Source organism: Microcaecilia unicolor, chromosome 13, assembly GCF_901765095.1.
Source record: "Microcaecilia unicolor chromosome 13, aMicUni1.1, whole genome shotgun sequence".
Lineage (NCBI taxonomy): Eukaryota > Metazoa > Chordata > Amphibia > Gymnophiona > Siphonopidae > Microcaecilia > Microcaecilia unicolor.
The window spans coordinates 41,848,321-41,869,810 of NC_044043.1; the positions used below are offsets into that span (position 1 = coordinate 41,848,321).

The 21,490-nt window shown below is 44.1% G+C and overlaps 1 protein-coding gene across 4 annotated transcripts in view; it reads left to right on the forward strand.

Annotated features, from left to right (window-relative positions):
- AKAP1 (A-kinase anchoring protein 1) overlaps nucleotides 1-21,490 on the forward strand; it is a 163,383-nt gene that overhangs the window by 139,465 nt on the left and 2,428 nt on the right. For all 4 annotated transcript variants that reach the window (XM_030222232.1, XM_030222231.1, XM_030222234.1 and 1 more), the window contains 2 exons: nucleotides 7,664-7,737; nucleotides 18,813-18,878. In XM_030222232.1, coding sequence (XP_030078092.1) covers nucleotides 7,664-7,737; nucleotides 18,813-18,878 — 140 coding nt within the window. The remainder of the gene's footprint in view (nucleotides 1-7,663; nucleotides 7,738-18,812; nucleotides 18,879-21,490) is intronic.

Sequence of the window (21,490 nt, forward strand, 5' to 3'; positions counted from 1 at the left end):
CTTATAATTCCCTCTGGGTTCAAGTCATGGTCCTTGCTTGTTTCCGGGGTCGGGTGTCAGGATCTTCTCTTGCGGCTCACTCTGATGTGACTTGGTTTTTGAAAGGCGCTCATCACCGTAGACCCCCCCCCCCCTGGTACGTCGTCCGTGCTCAGCGTGTTACAGGGTCCGCTGTTTGAACCCTTGCGATTGGCCATTGATAAAGATGTCACTCTGAAGACGGTATTTTTGGTAGCCATTGCCTCTGTGCGTAGGGTTTCTGAACTGTAGGTGCTGTCGTATCGGGAGCCTTTTCTTCAGTTTTCAGACTCTGGGGTTACGCTGCGGACTGTTACTTCTTTTTTGCCTGAAGTCATATCGGCTTTCCATTTGAATCAGCCACCTTTTTTCTTCCGGAAGTCGGATTTTCCACAGACTTTTTCTCTTCTAACCCTCTTGGATGTTCATCGTTCTCTTCTGCTATCTTCAGATGACAAATGACTTCCGGTGTTCGAACCATCTTTTTGTCCTTTTGTCAGGTCCTAGACGAGGTTTTGCTGCCTCCAAAGCGACTATTGCTTGGTAGCTTAAAGAAGCCATTGTTTCGGCTTACCTTGTGCAGGGTCAGATTCCTCCTGACGGCTTGCGTGCCCATTCGACTCGCACACAGGCTACCTCTTGGGCCGAAACGGGTGTCCTTTCTTTGGGCAACATTTGTCAAGCAACCACTTGGACTTCTCAACATTATACATATAAGTACATAAGCACTGCCATATTGGGGAAAAGATCAAGGGTCCATGAAGCCCAGCATCCTGTCTCCGACAGCGGCCAATCCAGGCTTCAAGAACCCGGCAAACCCCACCCCACCCCCCTCCAAAAAAAAAATTAATAATGTTCAATGGACTTTTCCCTCAGGAATCTGTCCAAACCCCCTTTAAATTCCGTAAGGCCAGCTGCTGTCACTGTATTCTCCGGCAACGAGTTCCAGAGTCTAACTACACGCTGCTTCTCCTATTTGTTTTAAATCTACCATATTCTAGCTTCATCTTGTCCCCTGGTTTTGTTGTTGTTTGAAAGTGTAAACAAACGCTTCACATCTGTCCGCTCTACTCCACTCATTATCTTGTAGACCTCTTATCATATCACCCCTCAGCCGCCTTTTCTCCAAGCTGAAGAGCCCTAACCTTCTCAGCCTTTCCTCATAGGGAAGTCGTTCCATTCCCTTTATCATTTTCGTCACCCTTCTCTGCACCTTTTCTAATTCCTTTATATCTTTTTTTGAGATGCGGCGATCAGAATTGGACACAATACTCCAGGTGCGGTCGCACCATGGAGCGATACAACGGCATTATAACATCCTCATGTTTGTTTTCCATCCCTTTCCTAATAATACTCAACATTCTGTGCGCTTTCATAGCCGTGGCAGCACACTGGGCAGACATTTTTAACGTCTTATCGACGATGACTCCCAGATTCCTTTCTAGGTCCGTAACTCCTAACGCAGAACCTTGCATGACATAGCTGTAATTCGGGTTCCTCTTAACCACATGCATCACTTTGCACTTGTCAACACTGAACTTCATCTGCCACTTGGACGCCCAATCATCTCACGAGGTCCTCCTGTAATCTTTCACACTCCTGCGACTTGACCCTGAATAATTTTGTCATCTGCGAATTTAATTACTTCACTAGTTACTCCCATCTCTAGGTCATTTATAAATATGTTAAAAAGCAGCGGTCCCAACACAGACCCCTGCGGGACCCCACTAACTACCCTTCTCCACTGAGAATATTGACCATTCAACCCTACTCTTTGCTTCCTATCTTTCAACCAGCTCTTTAATCCATAGTAATACCATACCTCCGATCCCATGACTCTCCAGTTTCCTCAGGAGTCTTTCATGAGGCACTTTGTGAAACGCCTTTTGAAAATCCAGATACACAATATCCACCGGCTCCCCATTGTCCACATGTTTGTTCACCCCCTCAAAAAATGCAGTAGATTGGTGAGGCAAGACTTCCCTTCACTAAATCCTTGCTGACTTTGTCTCATCAGCCCATGTTTTTGTACGTGCTCTGTAATTTTATTCTTGATAATTTCTTTATTAAACACTACAGATTTGATGTTTCGGCGCAGGGGGATGCACTTTTTGGAGCGACAGTGCTCTCTCGAGGGGCGGCAGCTTCCCACCCTATTTAGGGAATTGCTTTGATACAGCCCACCAGTTCCTGAATTCATCTGCTCCTGAGGCTAAGGAAGATAAAATTGTCTTACCTGAAAATTTTCTTTCCTTTAGTCGTAGCAGATGAATCCAGGATCCCTGCCCTTTATTGTTCTAGCCATGCATTTCCTTCTTCGAATAGGGGAACTGATTTCTGAGAATAAAATAAAAAGAAGAAAAAGTGTTACAATTTCAAGTTGTGTTCGGCTGTTGCCGCATAGTTGTGAGGTGTGTTCTTGTTTCAATACTTTACCCTTATCTTCTGCTTTGGGGATGAGACCTATACTGAAGTGATAAGGAGCTGGATGTCCAGGGTCACTGCTTTCTTTTCAGTGTTCTCTGTCTGCATCTGCTGGTAGGTGGCTACAACCCACCAGTTCCTGGATTCATCTGCTGCAACTAAAGGAAAGAAAATGATCAGGTAAGACATAATTTTACCATAATATAAACATTTTGGAGGAGGCGGTTAACTTACTGGTTCTTCCTTTTATACTAAGTTGCAACAGTACTGAAATAAATTTAAATCAACAGGAGAAGAACCTCACTGCTGCTACCCCGATGGCTGTCAGGGATATACAGTATTCAGTAGTTTCAGATGAGAGCTTTATTCATCGCTCCGAAGGAGGATCTCTTTATTACCTGCCTGAGACAGCTTAGATTCCAGTACTGTTTTTAAACACAGCTGAGTTCTGTTTGCTTCAGACTTAGGAAGCAGCCCACAGATGTGTTGTGGTAAACTTTCAGGCACACTGTACAATGGAGGCCCCAGTGGATCACACTGAACATTGCTCTCACTGTAGGGTCTGCCACTCTTATGATCACTGTGCCTCTCTTCTCTTCTGACTCTGCTCAGCAGAGAATGACAGGAGTACTCTGGCAACCGCAGCCTAATTAAGGCATTGGGAAGCTAGGCATGTGGCTAGGGCCCCATACTTTGGGGGCCTTGGAAGGTGGGCTCAGGATTCAGGAGGTGAGGTTTGCCAACTGTCTGGATGTTTTTCAGGATTCTGCAAATTTTTAAATTACTTGGTTTGAAGCCAGAATGATGGATAAATTGCCTGGATATTTTTCAGAGTTCAGTTCTGGGCAGCACTAGTCACAGGAAGGAGTAGCAGAACTACCCTAAGTCCTTATGCCCTGCAAGTACTACGTGTTTGGGGGGGGGGGTGAATAGAGTCGGTGGAGCCAGTGAGTGTCCTGGAGGGGAGGGGGATTGGTAAGAAGGGGTAGGAATGTAAGAAGAATGGGGGAAGTGTGAAAGGTTATTACAAGCTTAAAAATAGCTAGCAGAAAATGCAAAAACATTGTGATGGAGGGCAAAGGTGGGGGAGAACATGAGTTGAAAGAGCAGCACAGCACCAGAAATATGTGTGTGCACCTATGTATGTTTCTGTCTCTGCTAAGAACACACTTTTACATTTGGGCTGGAGTGGAGAAGTCCACTGGTACAAATGTACACATACTAAGTGAAGGAAAGTTTTCAGCCTGGGGAATTTACCACGCTAGCTATTGTTACTTAGCAAATTCATTTGACAACTGTCCTTATACTGCCTCCACAGCCAATATCCTATCTAAAGTGACAAAGTGAATATCTTCCTTTGCTGCTTCCATTTATGAAGCTTTTCTTGCATGTAAATACATTTTTTAAACATTGCCTGTAAATATTGCTTGGGCAGTCCATCCTGGACATCCGTGGTTTGTACCAGGGCTAGTGGAGGGTGAGATGACTTGCTCAACTTCCCATGTTCTCGGCTTGTTGCTCCAGAGCCAAGTCAACCAGTTCCAGCCCTGTTGAATTTACATCCCATTTTAGTGTGCTCTTTGTAGTCCCTGATTCTATCCACTGAAATTAGTGCTGCAGGTCCCATAGTGCACTGGGATAGGGTTATCAGAAATCCAGGACTCGGTAATCTAGAAGCTCTCCAGCTCTAACCATTAAGCCATTCCATTTGAAGATGTGTCTACTTAGTCTCCATGCTCACTCACAAATTTATTGCTGCCACACCCACAGCAAGAGACTGCACTTCCCCTTATACTTTTGGGGGGAGGAGAGCAAGGAAAATGAATGTGACGGGGGGGGGGGGGGGGCGGTGGTGAGTGCGCTCACACATGTATGTTTGCCTAGGGCCCAATATGTTAATCTGGCCATGCTGGCAACTAGCTTCCAAGTAGTTTTAAGACAGATTTTCTTGGTACCATTACAGTCCTGTGGTTCATGAGGAAATAATGTAGGTGGGGGAGGGGGGACAGTGATATTAAAGAGTAATGTAGAGGCAGCCTCGGGCTTTTATGCTGCCTGCAAATGAAGCAATTCAGCAACCTGTTAGTTTACATTTACAGAGGAGATTGGCTGCTCTGGGGAATTTTTTGTTCCCTCAGGAGACCTTTCAGAATCCTTAGAGATAGATTCCCTTATCCTTGGAATTTGTTTTCCTTTTATACAAAACCTTTTTGTTAGTTTTCTCAGGGATCTCTGAGTACAGAGCCTCTGCCTTCCACTTCCAAATCTTTGCTAACAGTTCAGCTACTAAAAATAGGCTTTTAGACTTACTAGAGCACACTGAGTGCAGTCCAGTTTACAACCAAGATGGTTCTTTGAGGTCTAAGGCTACATCCATAGTGGAACAGTTAGAGGATGGAGAAATCCCAGTGGCTGATGACCCTACAATAATTCATTTTTTTCCACAGTAAAGAGCTTCCGTTAGTTATTGCTAAATCCTTAGAGATTTTAGGAATATCTTCTACTCCACTTCAGAAGCCTCCTATCTTAGATGGAATGAGAAAATCCTCAAAAGCATTTCCTTTGTATTAGGTTATGCAGGCTCTGTATATAATTAGGTCTGCCTCTCCCGTTTGGGCAGCGGAAGCCAGGGGCTCTCTCTAGTAAATAATTTGTGAGTTCCTACCAATTACTCTGACCTCATACTCCCCCAGACTGCTCTTACACAGTCCAGGAATTAACGAACTCCATAATCAGAAGGACTCGCTGGGATAAAAGAAGATAGTTTATTTCAATCTTACCAATAGCCATACAGGCAAATCAGGTATTCGTATGGTTTGAACAGCAGTCTACGACACGTCTGTCACCCTCCTTATCTTGTAGCCTTCCTTCTGTTCTAATACCCTTCTGACTCCCATTTTTATACTATTTTCACCCTATTCATTTCAGTGGACCCTAGCTTTGTCACCAGGGTTCTTGGACCTTATCAGTTGATCAAAATGACTTCACATACTATCAAGCTCTAAGTATAAACAAGATATGCCCAGAGTGCATCTTATTAGATGACTTTGCATGTTCCCCAAACTTTCCCTAGCCCACTCCTTTGGATGTTCTCACCCGGGGTGCAGCTGACCCAATACTATCTCTACACAACCATAGCAACTCTTGCTCATGACGTCTTGCAGGTGCCAGTCTCAGAGTAAATGCCCCCCTCCCTTGCCAGCTCAGCACTTGCTACAGTGAAATGTAACTGTGTCAAAGGTGATCACTGATTTCTTACAAGCTAGCTCTCTTTTGTATCAGAGATGATTTTGATTTTAAGAAGCCTTGCTCTTATTATGAGCTATTGGCCTGTATTTTACTGAGAGCAAGGGCTAGCAAGGCTAACATATTTCTTCAGCTCTTAGCTGAGTGGACACTCTGGAAGTGGGATTAAGAGTGTGTAGAGTTATGGCAAAGTTCTATCCTTTGATATCTAGAGAGAGAGACCAAAGCAACTTAAAATGGATGCCTTAGTAACAGCAGTTCCAGAGACAATTCCTGTGGAGGGAGGAACTGTCCAGGATTATAAACTTGAATTTTTCCTTAAGTAGTCGTTTGTGGTCTCCGCTTTAGCTCTTCAGGCAGCAGTTTGAAGCACATGTGTCTTTAGGATATCTCTTTCAGTCCACCAAGCACATAGTATAGCTTAGTCAAAAGTACTAAAGGATTCAGTGGATCCTGATAATTTGGAATCAATTTTGGCTTATGTGACTGATACCCATGATGATCTAACTAAAGGGCATAGCAACAGCTGTGAGTGCTAGAAAATAATTTAATGACTGAAATTGGTCTGCAGATTCTGCTTCCAAAACTCACCTCAGTAGGCTTCCATTCAAAGTGAAGCAGCTTTTTGGAGAAGATCTAGAAAAACTGGTCAAGGACTTGGAGGAATCCAAGCCTCGGAGATTACCCGAAGACATCCCAAGCCACTGCCACCTCATTTTTAGCTAACCAAGCTATATCAGGTTGCTCTAGATAGTTTCAAAGTCTTCAAATTCAGTCATGCCAAACTTTCTTTCAGAATGAAAGAAAAGGAGGAAACCAGGAACCTCGAGGTATAGCTGCCCCCCCAAACCTCACAATGCCCTGTGGGCCAATTCCCTCACATGTTCAACTTCAGAATGGTGACTGCCTGTTTTTAGGAGAGTAAGCTCTAATCACCTCCAACCGGTGGATGTTGGATGTGAGTTCTTGTCCTCTTCAAGATACCTATTTGATTTCCCTGTCACACTTCAATGAAAGTAGCGACTGTTTGAGGCACAATCTTTTTTGAACAGTAATTCTGGTTCCCAAACCTGAATATTTGAAATATTTTTTGCACACTTCTTCCATTCCTCCATCTATACTGAATACAGTGTGTGTGTGTGTATTTTTTTTTCATTAATTTACTGCCTTCTAGAAGAAATTTACTCAAGTTCAGTGTATAGCAAGAACAATCTGAACATAAGCAATAGACAATTTCAGCAGAAAAAAATATTACAACAGTACATATTATGGCATAGTTGCTACTCACAATAGCAACACAATAAAACATCCTAATAGTATAGGGTGCAAGCATACTGTAAGTGAAACATATAGACAGATGAGATAGAGTAACAAGAGTTGGAGAATAAGGGGATGAACTTAAAATTGCATGTGAAGTCAGAAGGATGCATAGTGTATACTATTACTACTAATCATCATTTCTTTAGCGCTACTAGATTTACGCAGTACTGTACACCGGACATGAAGAGACAGTCCGTGCTTGACCGAGCTTACAATCTAATTAGGGCAGACAAACAGGGGATAAGGGAATTCCTAAGGTGGAAATGATAAAACATGATGGATACTGAACAAGTGAGTAAGGGTTAGGAGTTAAAAGCAGCATCAAAAAGGTGTGCTTTAAGCCTAGATTTGAAGAGGGCTAGAGATTTTGAGGCAGCTGATGCTGTACTCAGCCTGCAGTTCTAGAAGAGTATCCAGATTAACAGATTAGATCAGAATGTCCTTTTTGTTTGGAAAATAAGTAATATGTAAGCCGCACTGAACCTGCTATGAGTGGGAAAGCGCGGGGTACAAATGTAACAAAAAAAAATACACAAATGTCTTAGTAGTTCTCTGCTTATATGGTAGTCATGTTGTTTTTTTTTTTTTTCATATTTTCTTCTCTTTGCAGCAAACGTATGTCTAGTTTTAATTTTTTTTTCTTTGTTCTCAAAAGATGAGGATCAATTTTCTTCGGAAGCTGATGTAACTGTTAATGAGATGACAAGAGGCACAGCCTTGCTTGCACAGGTAAATAGTATGATACAACCTAGGGTTTCTTTTTGTTTTGTTAGTGTTTGCTACAGTAGCCTTAGTTTAGCAATACAAACATACTGTTTTTATTTGTAAATTACTTGTCCTATCTTTAATACTAATGCACAAAGCAATTAGTAGTCTACTTAATACAATCAAAACTAAAAAAAATAAAAATAGTATTGCACATTTGTTAACACAGTAAACTTACTTTAAAGTCTTATTCAGTGATTTACTACAGTGCTTCTCAGCCCTCTCTGGGAGGTGCACCAAACTAGTGAGATTTTCAGGATTACCACAAATATGCTTATGAAAGAATGATTGAGCCAGATTCTATATATGGCGCCTAAAAAAAAATCCACACAGTAAAGATTTCTACCTAAGCATATTCTATAAGTGGTGCCTAGATTTAGGCGTGGTGTATAGAATACAGTTAGGTTTTGCCCATTTCCACACCCATAGCCATGCCCCTTTTGAACTGCGCAGTTCATTACAGAATACGCATAGTAAGTTGTGCTTGTAAATTCTAATTAGTGCTCTTTATTGCTTGTTAAGTGCTGTTATCAATGCTGTTTAGCTTGTTAAGCCAGTTAAGTTACGTGCATTGTTATAGAATACCCCTAGATTTTGGCATGGATCTCTAGGCGCGCTATATAGAATCTGAGGGCATGTTTCTCCAATATATGCAAATGTATCTCATGTATATTTGTGGTAATTGGTTAGGTGTACCTTCCAGAGAGGGCTGAGAAGCACTGATCTGCTGAAATATCCAAGTCAGTTGACCTTGCAATATTGGTCTGGGAAAGCTTGAAGATCTCTGACACTAAATAGGATCAAGCCTGGCTGATATTTAAATGGATAACCACCAGGATGCTGCACACTGTCCTTATATGACAGAGCACACAATTCTATATTTTCTATCTCCAGCAGGTGGAAGATGTTGCTTTGTCTATTTTGTTTTTTTAATTTATAAGAAGTCTTTATTAAGTGTATAAGCAAGGGATACATAACAGAATGCAAAATGCCACCAAAACATCACTACATCTTGCCCGTGTAAAACAATGCATGAAACGAGTAGTCCCTCCAGCCCATGACGTATGTAAATTCAACTTCAAAACTTTTTGAGTTTTTAAGATAATGAATGTACAACTTCCCCTCCCCCCCCCGCCCCGCCACAGTAGCTCAATGAGACCTGCCAAGTGTTTTCCTAAAGAAGGGATACCAAAGTCCAACGAAACAAAATTTATACAAAACAGTGCAATGCAAATGGCTCCCGAATAGATTCCCAAACATGCCTGTGTCTACGCTCTGCCAAGAAATGCTTTGTCTAGTTCTTAACTGGTTTTCCAGTTGAGCAAAGGAGAAGTTTAAAAGTTGAGATAGAAATGGGGAAAGCTTCTGCTGTCCCTGGGATTAGTAGCATGGAATCTTGCTACTGTTTGGGATTCTGACAGATACTTGTGACCTGGATTGGCCACTGATGGAAAAGGGAAAGCTGTTACAGCCTAAGGTAGATGCCTTGTTGAGTGCTGTTACTAAAAAGACTACTATTCCAGTCGGGGGAGATACACCACTTAAAGACAGTCGGGATCACAGAGTGGAAAAATTTCTCTTGATGTGGCTGCATTGTCTTCAGGCTTCTGTCTATAGTGCTTATGTGGCTAGGGTCTGCTTTAGCTGGGTTCAGGAGGCTAATTCTTGAGATCAGGAGCTTGATTCCCAGGATCCGGAGTAAGCTGCACAACTGGAAGGGGGCTTAGCTTGTGTAGCAGATGCCCTATATGATTTAGTGCAGACTTCTGTGTGTCAGATGGTTCTGGCAGTTTCTGCAAGACATCAGTTATGGCTGCAGACATAGAGGGGCATTTTCAAAAGGACGTCTTAAGTGCCAGAAAAAAAACGTCCATCTTGTAGCCATTTTTGAACAGGAAAAACGTTGGGGTTTCCTATTTGAAAATATGTGAGAAGTGTGTTCTTATGCTGGAGGTGTCCATCCTGAACAGCCATTTTACAAACTGAAATTTTTAAATTATAAATGGGGGGAAAACAAGGCTCAAGGACATCTGTCTGGCACATGGTTATGAAAATGATCACAAAGACGTCCTTTCAGAACACAGTAGCAGACTAGTGGTTAGTGCAGTGGACCGTAACCCAAGGGACACAGCTCAAATCCCACTGTAAATGTAATCCCTCAAGGAACAGAAAAAAATACCTATTGTACCTGAATGCACACCACTTTAATAGCCTTCAGGCTTGCAAGTGTCCTATACCCTAGATACAGTAAGTATTTTTCTGTTCCTGGAGGGAGCTACATAAAAAAATTATTACAGTGGGATTTGAACCTGTGTCCCTTGGTTTACAGTCCATTGCACTTAACACTAGGCTACTCCTCTGACCTGCTTGCTGCTTTGTTTAGCATGGCCGTAATGCCTGCATAAAGTCTGTTTTTTCTTTCAGGGGAGACAGAGGGGGAGAGCAACTACTGGGGGATTAAGGAGGGGTCATGCCTTAATCTCTCCAATGGTCAGCTGCTCAATCAAAGCACCTCTTTGTAACTTGGAGTGACTGAAGCAGGTCTAGATAAAAATGTCCTCCTTGGACGTTTCTTCCCATTCGAAAATCGCTGTTGGACATCCTACTTTTGGGCCATCTCTAGTCCCACCCACAACTTACCCCTTTCTATCTAGATAAACTTCAGTGTGAAACATCCAGAATTGGGAATTGGACTTTTTTTTTTTAAGGTATTTTGAGGTGTTCATCATCTTTGAAAATGAGCACCACAGCTTCTAAGTCTTATAATAAGCTTCCAATTAGGGGCAAGTTGTTGTTTGAGGATCTTCAGAAATTGATCTAGGTAAGGCTGGGCCTCAAAGGCTTCTGGAAAAACTTGGATCTTCCTTCTGTCCTAACTGCTCTTATTTTCGGGATGCTAAACATTCTCAGAGGACAAGCAGGCTCCATCTTCTTAAATGTAGGTCGTTGTCCACGACGGCCCGGGAGACCGGAATTTTCTCTTAGAAAAAACTAGAAGCTTTAAGAGTGCTCGCATGCGCGGGCCGCTTCCCGTCCTCAACACGAGCGTGACTGAATTAGTTCTTTTTCATCCGCTTCGCGAGAGAATGGTGTTTTTCAGCTGCTCCTCGTTTCGGCCCAGGAGAACTTGTTTTGCATTTATCGCGCCTTTTTCTCTTCTCTTCTCTTTCTCTTCTTTTTTAGTTAGGTTCTTTAGCTAAAATTAAAAAAAAAAAAAAAAATGTTTTCCCTTATTTTTTATTTTTTTTTTAAGTTTTCTTAATTTGTTGTTTCCTTTCTTTTTCGTTGCGGCCGCCCTTAGGCTGCTCAGCAGCATCTTTTTTTCCTTCTTTTTGTGGCTTTTCAATTGGCATGATTGAGCCGTTTGATTTTGCGGGCACTATTTTCCTGCCCATGTCATCGAGGACTCCCAGCGGCTTCAAGCGCTGTGCTCGCTGCAATCGGACCATCTCATCTACCGACCCTGGTGCATGGTGTCTCCAGTGCCTCATGGCCGATCATCTTCCAGCTGCTTGCAAGTTGTGTAAGTTGATGAAGAAGAGGGCCCAGGTGGCTCGAGAGGCTCAGCGCGAGAGACTTTTTCGGATCGGTCCGGTTCTTCGATGTCGACATTGGCATCGGTACCGAGGTCGGCAGTATCGACGTCGAGGGAAGCAGCATCGAGAGTCCAGGTAATGGCTGCTGAGATCCCACTTCGAGCTGGGAGCAGCGAGGGATTGAGTGGGTTTCCACCCGTCTTGAGGCCTACTACTATGCAGGCCCCCCGGGACTGACCTGAGTCGGACCCGGCCCCGAGGAGGTGTGAGGATTCCACGTCGTCTTCATCGGTACCGAGGAGTGTCGATGACGGGCGAAGGCTAAGAAGCACAGTCATCGATCTCCTTCTCACGGTACCGAGAGCTCCAGGGAGCCGAGGGAGTTGGCACCCCAGAAGATTCAGCGCTGGGAGGATGGCTCACCTTCCATTCAGGAGGTGCCGATGCGTCGGTCGTCTGACAGCCTGGTACCGGCTTTCGAACCCCTTCAGATTCTGGCACCGACTCCTGCACCGGCCCCACAGCCTTTTCCGATGGCAGCTCTCAATGAGCGTCTCCGAGCCATTCTTCCAGGGCTTCTGGAAGGACTGCTCCGTCAGCCTGCTTCGGTACCAGAGGTGCTTGCGCCTCCCGTACCTACTGCTGAGACGGCGTCTGGCCCATCTCCTGTGAGGTCCCTGCCATCGGTACCAGAGCCGGTTACCACCCGGGTTGACTCTCCCTTGACGTTGGTGGAGGAAGCTTCGCCGGAGTCCAGGCAGGAGTCGACTTCTCAACATCCCCCACGAGGACATCGATCCTCGAAGTCGAAACAGGCTCAGGTTCAGGCTGCTCTTCGAGAGCTTTTGTCAGATACCGAAGAGGAGCACTCATGGGGAGAGGAGGAAGACCCCAGGTATTTTTCGGAAGAAGACTCCCAGGGGCTTCCTTCTGATCCTACTCCACCTATTGAAATTAGACAATCTCCACCTGAGATTCTTTCTTTTTCATCTTTTGTGCGGGAAATGTCTAAGGACATTCCATTTCCTATGGAGGCTGTGGATGAGCCCAGGGCTGAGATGTTTGAGGTTCTGGATTATCCTTCTCCGCCTGCAGAGGTTGCAACGGCCTCCCTGCACAATACACTCAGGGACGTGATGTTGTGGAATTGGTCTTGCCCTCTCTCTAATTCAGTTGTCAACAAGAAGTCCGAATCCCAGTACAGAGTCCATGGTGAGCCTGTGATGAAGGCCCAACTTCCTCACGATTCTATGGTGGTGGACTCTGCTCTCAGAAGAGCCAAGAGTACTAGAGACTATGCCTCGGCGCTCCCAGGCATAGAGTCTAGGACCTTGGATTCTTTTGGGAGGCGTACATATCAGGCTGGAATGCTCACCACCAAGATCCAAACATACCAGCTGTACACCAGCATTCACTTACGGAACTCGGTTAAGCAACTGTCCAGTTTAGTTGAAGCTCTTCCTCCGGAGCTTGCTGAGCCTTTTCACCAGGTGGTCAGGCAGCAGAAGGCGTGTCGCAAATTCTTGGCCAGGGGGCTTACGACACTTATGATGCCGCCTCCCGAGTAGCTGCTCAGGGTATCGTGATGCGCAGACTCTAATGGCTGCGTGTCTCGGACCTGGATCAGAAGACCCAGCAGTGGATGGCGGATGTTCCTTGCCGGGGGGATAAACTTTTTGGAGAGAAGGTTGAGGATATGGTCGATACCCTCAAGAAGTATCATGATGCTATGGATTCTCTCTCCCGCAGGACACCTTCTGCTACTACCACCTCCTCTAGGAGGTTTTTTGGAGGGAGGAGGAGTGCTCCCTATTCCTATAATAGGCATAGGTACACTTCTGCCTCTCGACAGCCTGTTCAAGCTCGCTCCCAGCAGGCTCGCTCTCGTCAGCGGCGTGCACTGAAGGCCCCTCCGGCTCCCCAGCAAAAACAAGGGACGGGTTTTTTACTGGCTACGGAGCAGCATAGCCGAGGTAAGAGTATCTCTGCCGGACGATCTACCTGTTGGGGGAGGTTGATAATTTTCAACAAAGGTGGCCTCTTATAACCTCCGACAGGTGGGTTCTTCAAATAGTCCGGTTAGGATACGCTCTCAATCTGGAATCAAAACCTCCAAATTGCCCACTGGGAGCTCAATCCTTCAGCTCCCAGCACAAGCAGGTACTTGCAGAGGAACTCTCCGCCCTTCTAAAGGCCAATGCGGTCGAACCCGTTCCACCAGGGGAAGAAGGGCTGGGATTCTATTCCAGGTACTTCCTTGTGCAAAAGAAAACGGGGGGGATGCGTCCCATCCTAAACCTAAGGGCCCTGAACAAATTTCTAGTCCGAGAAAAGTTCAGGATGCTTTCCCTGGGCACCCTTCTTCCCATGAGTCAGGACAACGATTGGCTATGCTCTCTGGACTTAAAGGATGCCTATACTCGCATCTCGGTGCTTCCAGCTAACAGGAAGTACCTTCGATTTCATCTGGGAACTCAGCATTTTCAGTACTGCGTGCTGCCCTTTGGTCTAGCATCTGCACCCCGGGTCTTTACAAAGTGCTTGGCAGTTGTCGCAGCATCGCTACGCAGACTGGGAGTGCATGTGTGTCCTTATCTCGACGATTGGGTGGTAAAGAACACCTCGGAGGCAGGAGTTCTACGATCCATGCAGATGACTATTCATCTGCTCGAACTGCTGGGGTTTGTAATAAATTATCCCAAGTCCCACCTAGTTCCAGTACAGAAATTGGAATTCATAGGAGCTCTGTTGAACACACGGACGTCTTGAGCTTATCTCCCCCAGGCAAGGGCGGACAATCTTCTAGCCTTAGTGTCTTCGGCTCGAACGTCTCAACAGATCACAGCTCGGCAAATGTTGAGGCTTCTTGGCCACATGGCCTCCACAGTTCATGTGACTCCCATGGCACGTCTACATATGAGATAAGCTCAACGGACCCTAGCTTCCCAGTGGTGTCAGGCTACAGGGGATCTAGAGGATGTCATTCATCTTTCCACCGATTTTTGCAATTCCCTACAATGGTGGACCATTCGCTCCAATCTGACCTTCCGACGTCCATTCCAAATTCCTCAGCCACAAAAAGTGCTGACGACGGATGCATCCCTCCTGGGTTGGGGAACTCATGTAGATGGGCTTCACACTCAAGGAGCTTGGTCCTTCCACAAAAAGGTCTTCAGATCAATCTCCTGGAATTGCGAATGATCTGTAACGCTCTAAAGGCTTTCAGAGACCGTCTGTCCAATCAAATTATCCTAATTCAGACAGACAATCAGGTTGCGATGTATTACACCAAACAAGCAGGGGTGCACCGGATCTCGCCCTCTGTGTCAGGAAGCCGTCAAGATGTGGCTTTGGGCGCACCAGCACGGCATGCTTCTCCAAGCTACATATCTGGCAGGCGTAAACAGTCTGGCCGACAGGTTGAGCAGGATAATGCAACCTCACGAGTGGTCACTGAACATGGACATTGTCCGAAAGATCTTCCGAGTGTGGGCACCCCCTTGGTGGATCTTTTTGCCTCTCACATCAATCACAAGGTACCTCAATTCTGTTCCAGGCTTCATGCCTTTCTCCTTCATTGGGGGACAGGCCTTCTGTATGCATATCCTCCCATACCTTTAGTAGGGAAGACTTTGCTGAAACTCAGGCAAGACAGCGGAACCATAATTCTGATAGCACCTTTCTGGCCCCGTCAGATATGGTTCCCTCTTCTTCTGGACTTGTCCTCCGAAGAACCGTGGAGATTGTTTTCCGACCCTCGTCACTCAGAACGAGGGGTCGCTTCTACATCCCAGCCTCCGGACTCTGGCTCTCACGGCCTGGATGTTGAGAGTGTAGATTTCGCCTCCTTGTGTCTTTCTGAGGGTGTCTCCCGAGTCTTGCTTCCAGGAAAGATTCCACAAAAAGGAGTTGTTCTTTTAAATGGAGGAGGTTTGCCGTCTGGTGTGACAGCAAGGCCCTAGATCCTTTTTCTTGTCCTACACGGACCCTGCTTGAATACCTTCTACACAATCAGAGTCTGGTCTTAAGACTAACTCAGTAAGAGTTCACCTTAGTGCAATCAGTGCTTATCATCAACGCGTGGAAGATCAGCCTCTCTCTGGACAGCCTTTAGTAGTTCGCTTCATGAGAGGTTTGCTTTTGTCAAAGCCCCCTGTCAAACCTCCACCAATGTCATGGGATCTCAATGTCGTTCTCACCCAGCTGATGAAGCCTCCTTTTGAGCCACTGAATTCCTGCCATCTGAAGTATTTGACCTGGAAGGTCATTTTCTTGGTGGCTGTTACTTCAACTCGTAGAGTCAGTGAGCTCCAAGCCCTGGTAGTCCACGCTCCTTATATTAAATTCCATCATAACAGAGTAGTTCTTCTCACTCATCCTAAGTTCTTGCCGAAGGTGGTGTCGGAGTTCCATCTGAACCAGTCAATTGTCTTGCCAACATTTTTTCCCCGTCCACACACCCGCCCTGGTGAGGACAAGTTGCACACCTTGGACTGTAAGAGAGCATTGGCCTTTTACGTGGAGCGGACAAAGCCCTATTGACAGTCCGCCCAGCTGTTTTTCTTTTTATCCCAACAGGATGGGAGTTGCCATCGGAAAATGCATCATCTCAAATTGGCTAGCGGATTGCATTTCCTTCACTTATGCCCAAGCTGGGCTGACTTTAGAGGGCCATGTCACGGCTCACAATGTTAGAGCCATGGCCGCGTCAGTGGCTCACTTAAAGTCAGCCTCCATTGAAGAAATTTGCAAGGCTGCAACGTGGTCATCTGTCCACACATTCACATCTCACTACTGCCTTCAGCAGGATACCTGACGCGACAGTCATTTTGGGCAGTCGGTGCTGCAGAATCTGTTTGGGTTTTAGAATCCAACTCCACCCTCCTAGGCCCATTTCTGTTCTTTTCCAGGCTGCACTCAGTTGTGTTTATTTTCAGGTCAATCGCAGTTATGTCCTCGCCGTTGCGAGGCCCAATTGACCAATGTTCATTGTTTTGAGTGAGCCTGGGGGCTAGGGATACCCCACACGTAAGAAGATGGAGCCTGCTTGTCCTCGGAGAAAATGAAGATACATACCTGTAGCAGGTATTCTCCGAGGACAGTAGGCTTCATATTCTTACAACCCTCCCTTCTCCCCGTTGGAGTTGTCTGTTTTTCTCGTGTTTGCTTTCTATATAACTAGTTCAGTCACGCTCACGTCGCAGCTCGCGCATGCGCAGTGAGCTCGGGCCCGTGCGGGCGAGCACTCTTAAAGCTTCTAATTTTTTCTAAGGGAAATTTCCGGTCTCCTGGGCCATTGCGGATGGCGACCCACACGTAAGAATATGGAGCCTGCTGTCCTTGGAGAATACCTGCTACAGGTATGTATCTTCATTTTACAAGCCTGGCCAGTATGACAGCCATGAGACAAGAGGAAACCGGGGCAGAAGGGTGCAATCTGTCACTGCCTTTTGCTTCTCCCAATGAAACAGGTTCCAGGTCTATTTGCTGGGGCTGTCAATAGAGAGGATACCTGTCCAGATTTCTCAAGGAGTGAACCCAGATGACACTTGATTGCTGGGTTCTAGAAGTAATCAGAGAGGATACAAACTAGAGTTTTTCCCATCGTCTTGCAGATTATTACTTGGAGTCTCCTTGCTGAGCTCCTGCCAGAAGAATTGTAGTAAGAATCCATTATTAAATCTCCTGAAGTTGGGAGCTGTGATGCCAGTTCCCAGCATCAAGAGGGGACTGGGAAGATATTTAATTTGTGGTTCCAAAAGAAGAAAGTCCTTTTTGGCTGATCCTTACAATTCATTCCAGAGTTGAAAATATTTCTTCAAAAGTTTGAAGAGAATTAAACCTTAAAAAAAAAAAAGGAGAAAAATCCCCATTCTAATTTACTGCACAAACTGAGGGTGAGCTTCTGCGATTTACACACTATTGTGTGTGTGTGTGTGTGTGTATATATATATCCTGAATACCTATCCCATCTTATAGAGTTCATTTCACAATTTTATTTTATTATTGTAAACCACCTTGACTTGTGCCTCAAATAAGGCAGTATAGAAAATTTTAATGAACAATCTGAAAAAATTGAATTGTGTGCTGATGGTGACTCACTTCAGGATAGAAACTCTGTGGTCAGTAATTGCTTCAGATCATTCTGATGAGTTTCTCATTGTGCTGGATCTCAGAGGTATACTTCCATATTCCAATCTGGCCGCCTCAGAAGTTTGAGATTTGCAGTGCTAAACTGTCATTATCAGTTTCAAGTTATGCTGTTTGGACTATCCACAGCTCCCAGTAACACTTTGAAGGTTATGATAGTGGTTGAAAAAGGAACTGGGGTGCACCTGTGTATGGAGGATTGATTGATCAGAGCCAGTATTTTTCAAGAAAGCTTACAAGTGACATCCAATGTGATACCCAGGTTTGGAGTAATTATCCTTTTCAACACCAAAAAAGGAAGGGTCTGAAGCACAAGATGCAGAAGTTACCATCACAGATCAAGTCTTGTTTGAAACAATTGCCTTGAGCCCAGGATTGCATGCAAGTGTTGGGTTCTATGGCAGTGATATTGGAAGTAGTTCCTTGGAGAGGGATCACATGAAGCCTCTTCAGTACTGCTCCCTCAGTCGTTACTCCCATTTCTCAGACCTTCAAATTTCATTGTCCTTGGGCCAGGTATGTGAGATCCAGCATGACATGACCTCAACTGCACAATTTGTTGAAAAGAAGATCTTGTCAGCTCTAGATTTAGTGGTAGTCACCACAGATACCAGCCTGTTAGGCTGGGGAGGCCCAGAAAATCAGGTAGTCAAGGCAAATGGATGTTCTTGCGTCTGTGGAGGCTTTCTGGCAATCAGTTGATTAGAGCTGAGAGTGATTCGCAAAGCACTTCTAGCCTCTGTGCAGAGGTTAACTAACAAAATATCAGGGCAGCACTCAGGTCATATCACTGGGACTAGCAGTCTAGTTCAGACACCATGTGAAATTTGCACAGTTTAATTAAAGGCGTGGGTAAAATTTTAAGGCACATTTAAATTTTGGATAGAATAGCTCCAGTTCAGGGTTATTTAACAATTAAACAATACGTACATGAAAATCCAATCTTGTATAGAACATACATTGTATATTATGATGTTTCTCAATAAAAACAGTTTGAAAGAGAGGATAGGGAATAAAAACATTTAGTATAGAGAGACAACCAAAGTTCTGAGATTATAAACAATTTGAAGTTCTGTTTAGACATGGAAACCTGTACAAAATAAAAGTACGCCTGATTTTTGTTTATTTTTAAAATTGGTGACTAGTTGAGTACTATGTAAACATAATTTGTTTCCTTTTCTTTTATTTTCAGTGCATGTGACTCATGTTTTAGTTACATATTTAACCCCTGTTTACTAAGAAACACTAACGCTGACAAAGCACATTCAGCTGCTAGCCCGGCTTTGAAAACAGGGGTGCTAGTTTGACAGTATGATATTGGTGTATTTTGATGATTTGTTTCTGAACTTCTAGGTTACAAACTATGATGGTGTAACTGGTCTGCCTCTTATACAGTTATGGAGTATGTTGGGAGATGAGGTATGTATAATTATCATAACTGCAAGATGCAAGGGCAGTGAGATACCATTCTTTTTAGGGTTGTAAAGGTAGTATGGCTGTGGCTATGGCTATAACTCTTCTAAAGTGGCAAAGGTAGGTCACCACACTTCAGTGAGAGTTTGCTGACCCTATGGAGGGTGGTGAATTAAGCCTACCCAGTATATAAAGGGGAGAGAGCCACAGAGTATGCCTCTTGCTGTATTTGTTTTGGTATCTCCAATGCATACTTTTCATCTTGTAACTGGCAAACTACATAATGGTAGCCTGAATGTGGGCCATTACTGGAAGAAGTGGGAGCTGAGACGGAGAGTATGAGATGACTGTTCTATTGGAAGAGTATGTAATGTTTATGTGGGTCCCGTCCAATATTCAGCCAGGGCCCACATAACTCTTATGCGGGCCCAGCTGGAATATCGACTGAGACCTGCATAAGCTCTGCAGGCCAGCCCTAGTGAAATTTAGTCCTAGATCTTCAGTGCTAGTGTCAGTGCCTACATATGGCCCAGCACTGAATATCCATGGCTAATTCAGCTGGCAGCTGCTGCTGGCAGAATATTGGGAAGTATGTGTTGGATTTAAACTCATTTTGAATGGTTATTGATTTTTGGTGACACATAGTTGCAATTGCCTGTATATTGACCTCACTGAGAGGCTAATACACAGGCTTTAGGTAGTGTATTGTAGTTTTTAGATCCCTATTAAAGCAAGCATTCAAATTGATTATATCACTGTCTTCCATATATTAAAAAGCAGAGGGCCACACTGTTTAAAGGAGTGGCATCCCAGTGATTTAGTCAATTCAAGGCGTCCTATTGGTTCCAAACCATTATTACGAGGCTAAACTCAGAGGGTTCCTACAATATGGACAAGGCTAATGGAGAGAATTAGGTTTGAGTTCACTTACTGCAGTTTTTACAAAACGGTGAAACTTTGGCTTTTATTGCTGTGTTATGTGTTTGAGAGAGCTTTTCATGGTGTTTTGTACGTTAATAGATTGATACGGCTCTGGGTAGCCTTGGTTTGGCCGGGGTGGCAGTTTTTAAATCTTGTATATTATTTTAGGTCCAGTTAAACATGATCTTCATGCAGTTTTACATATTTCTAGTTTTTCACAATACCTCTACTTTTCAACATCAAGGAATTAATTTCTTTTGGCTAAACAGCATGGATGAAGAGATCTGACATTTCAAAAGTAGTGGGTATGAACAATAATTTATTAGTGGGTATGAACAATAATTTAAAAGAAAAACCCTAAAATGAATGAAAACTGACCAGAAAGATTTTTTAAACTGTAAAATATATATATATATATATAATCGAGCTGAAATTCAGAGGAAAAAAATATTTGACAATCACTGAAGTGAGAGAAGACAAAAACTGATAAGTTCTGCTGTATTAAAATATGGGGTCCTTTTACTAAGCCATGGTAAAAAGTGGCCTGCTGTAGTGTTGGTGCGTGTATTCGGCACACACGCGCTTGGCCATTTTTACCGTGGCTGGGAAAAAAGGCATTTTTTAATGGGGCAGTAAATGGCCGCGCACTAAAATGAAAGATAAAACACGGCTGTTTACCGCCTGAGCCTTTCCTGCCACCCATTGACCTAGTGGCTCACATGCTACCTTTGCGATAATCAGGCAATGTTCTCCAATGTGGCCGCACTGCTGATTACCGCTGGGAACGCCTCCTGCTGTAGAAAATAGAAAATTATTTTCTACAACGGGAAACAGTGCACACCAACTTTGAAATGACCGTTGGGTGCCCATGCTACCCCTGTGGTAGTGCTGATTTGGTGCGCTATCCGCGTGTTAGCTATATTAGGTAATGCTGCTGATAGGGCAAAACATTTCTTGGCTCAAGAGGGAGAAGACATGGACCTTGTTTGTACAGAACAGTGTGATCTGAAATAGATGAAGGGTACAGACAGTCATTTTCACTTTAGGATTTGCTGTACTGGAAGCTTTTTGATGGGTGTTAATGCTTAAGGGAGGTGTTCTGTTATTGATATAAATGGTTTGGGGGAGGGGGTTGATGGATATAATTTCAATCAAATCTGGTAATTCAAACCAAACACATGAATATACTAATAAAACAAAGGATGTTGGTTTTCAGCTGAGTGTTCTGTATTCACTAGTTTAACAAGTGTTGTTTATACATCATTTTGTCTTATGCTGCTTGCTTTAAGCAGCATCACAGTATATATTATGTTTGTTTACACTTTCAATAAAAAAAAACCTTTTACAGATAAAGAAAACTTGATTCTCAGTGAACGTAATTGACAATGATTAGTTAATCAAATTCTATTTCTTAAGCAATAGTAGCCAGTAATTCTGTACTGTAATGGTGCAATAGTAAAGACCACCTAATGTCCCACTGCTTAAGTCAAGTGTAAAAGTGGGAGCTTCAGTTATATGATCACATTTCTGTTAACATTTTTATGATCAAGCATATGTGATTAGTGGAAACATATCTCTTAGCAATGATTGTTCTTCAGCACTAGAACATAGGTACAGCTGAGCTTTACGTCACAACTGACATTGCAGGATATTCAGAAGGTACCTGCCTTGACACATGCCTCTGTCAATTGGACAGG